The sequence below is a fragment of the Aplysia californica genome, unplaced genomic scaffold (genome assembly GCF_000002075.1).
Source record: "Aplysia californica isolate F4 #8 unplaced genomic scaffold, AplCal3.0 scaffold00568, whole genome shotgun sequence".
Lineage (NCBI taxonomy): Eukaryota > Metazoa > Mollusca > Gastropoda > Aplysiida > Aplysiidae > Aplysia > Aplysia californica.
Genome location: NW_004797838.1, coordinates 346955 through 348337, shown reverse-complemented (window position 1 = coordinate 348337; position 1383 = coordinate 346955). Strand labels below are relative to the sequence as shown.

Sequence of the window (1383 nt, the reverse complement as noted above, 5' to 3'; positions counted from 1 at the left end):
CCCCCGATTGTTCCCAAATTCGCAATTACTGAATCTTTCATTCAAATGGTAAAACGTTGGTCAAGAGACTTGACAATCACAATCCAGTCTGAACACATCTGTGACAAGGCCTTGTCAAAAGCTACAGAAACAACAAGTAAAAACACAAAGACCCGCTCAATGTCAATTTTAGCAGCGGCTGTAAACTCATCCCTCACCACACAACAACAACCACAATCACAACAACAACAACAACAACTGTAACAACGAGAGTGAAAGGAGAACAAGTTCCGCTAGATAAGCTCATCCGTCTCACTCCCACCTTCCACTTCTTTTACTTTTACCATCTCATGAAATTCAGCCTGTTTCAATCTTGCAACTCACAAAACTTTCATCAACACGCGAAACTCAGACTGTTTCTTCTATCTTTACAACTCAATCTTTTCAATCACAAAACTTCCATCACCACGTATAACTGAATCTCAGCCTGTTTCAATCTCTCTACCATTCAAAATCTCAGAAATCTCATCGAGCACAAAAACATCTGCCGTGTTTCCGCCAGCGAGAGCTGATGACCTAGTGGCCCTTCCACACCTGCACGCGAGTGCCGTCAAACAAAATGTTCTGTGAGGGGAAGATGGAGCAGTGCTCGTCCCTGTTCTGTGGCACGCCGTGACTGTCCACCTCGCTGACCACACGCGCCACCTGGGGGGGGGGACACACAGGCAGAGGAAAAGGTAAGTCAGTGTGTGGGTTTAATGTCCCTATCAGTACTACAGCATAACATGGATAGGTCGAACACAGAAGGCTCGAAATCACGCATCCGTCGAACTGTGCCCGTGGTCCCATTTTTCTTTTCTTCTTTATCTTTGTAAGATATCCCTCGAACTACCGAGGCGGGTCTCCACAAATTCGAGCTATCTGTGTTATATTGTATTTGGTTACTTAAGTCAGAGTAAGATGAGAGGAGATAAGTAAATGTATGGGTGTAATGGCCCTATCAATACTATTTGGTTATTCAAATCAGTGTAAGATACCAATACTATTAGGTTATTTAAGAGGCAGGACCTCCAAATGTAACATCCGTCTCCAGTACAACCCAGCCCAGTCAAAAGGGTAGAGAGCCTTGAAAACTCCACAAAAAGATCAAAATGAAATAATGCCTATGAAAGCGGGTGGGGGGGATATTGTGATGGTAAGATAAGATGAGATAAGCTAAGACGAGCTAAGGTAAGATAAGCTTTGGTATGAAAAAAGTAAGGCAAGATGAAAAGGAGTAAGTAAGATGACATGAACTATGGCTAACCTTTCCTTCCCCCCCCTCCTCCTCATCCTCCAACCTCAGCCAGCACCCCCTTCCCCCCCCGGCCCAAACCCCTTCTCACACACTCACCAGCCAGAGAA

General features: G+C 44.8%; 1 protein-coding gene across 1 annotated transcript in view; it reads right to left on the bottom strand.

Annotated features, from left to right (window-relative positions):
- Positions 1 to 317: 317 nt before the first annotated feature.
- LOC101859663 (protein FAM91A1) overlaps positions 318 to 1383 on the bottom strand; it is a gene marked incomplete in the record, with an annotated part of 22556 nt that continues 21490 nt past the window's right edge. Inside the window, 1 exon segment of the mRNA XM_013087271.2 lies at positions 318 to 684. Within this exon segment, the coding sequence (XP_012942725.1) occupies positions 556 to 684 (129 nt within the window).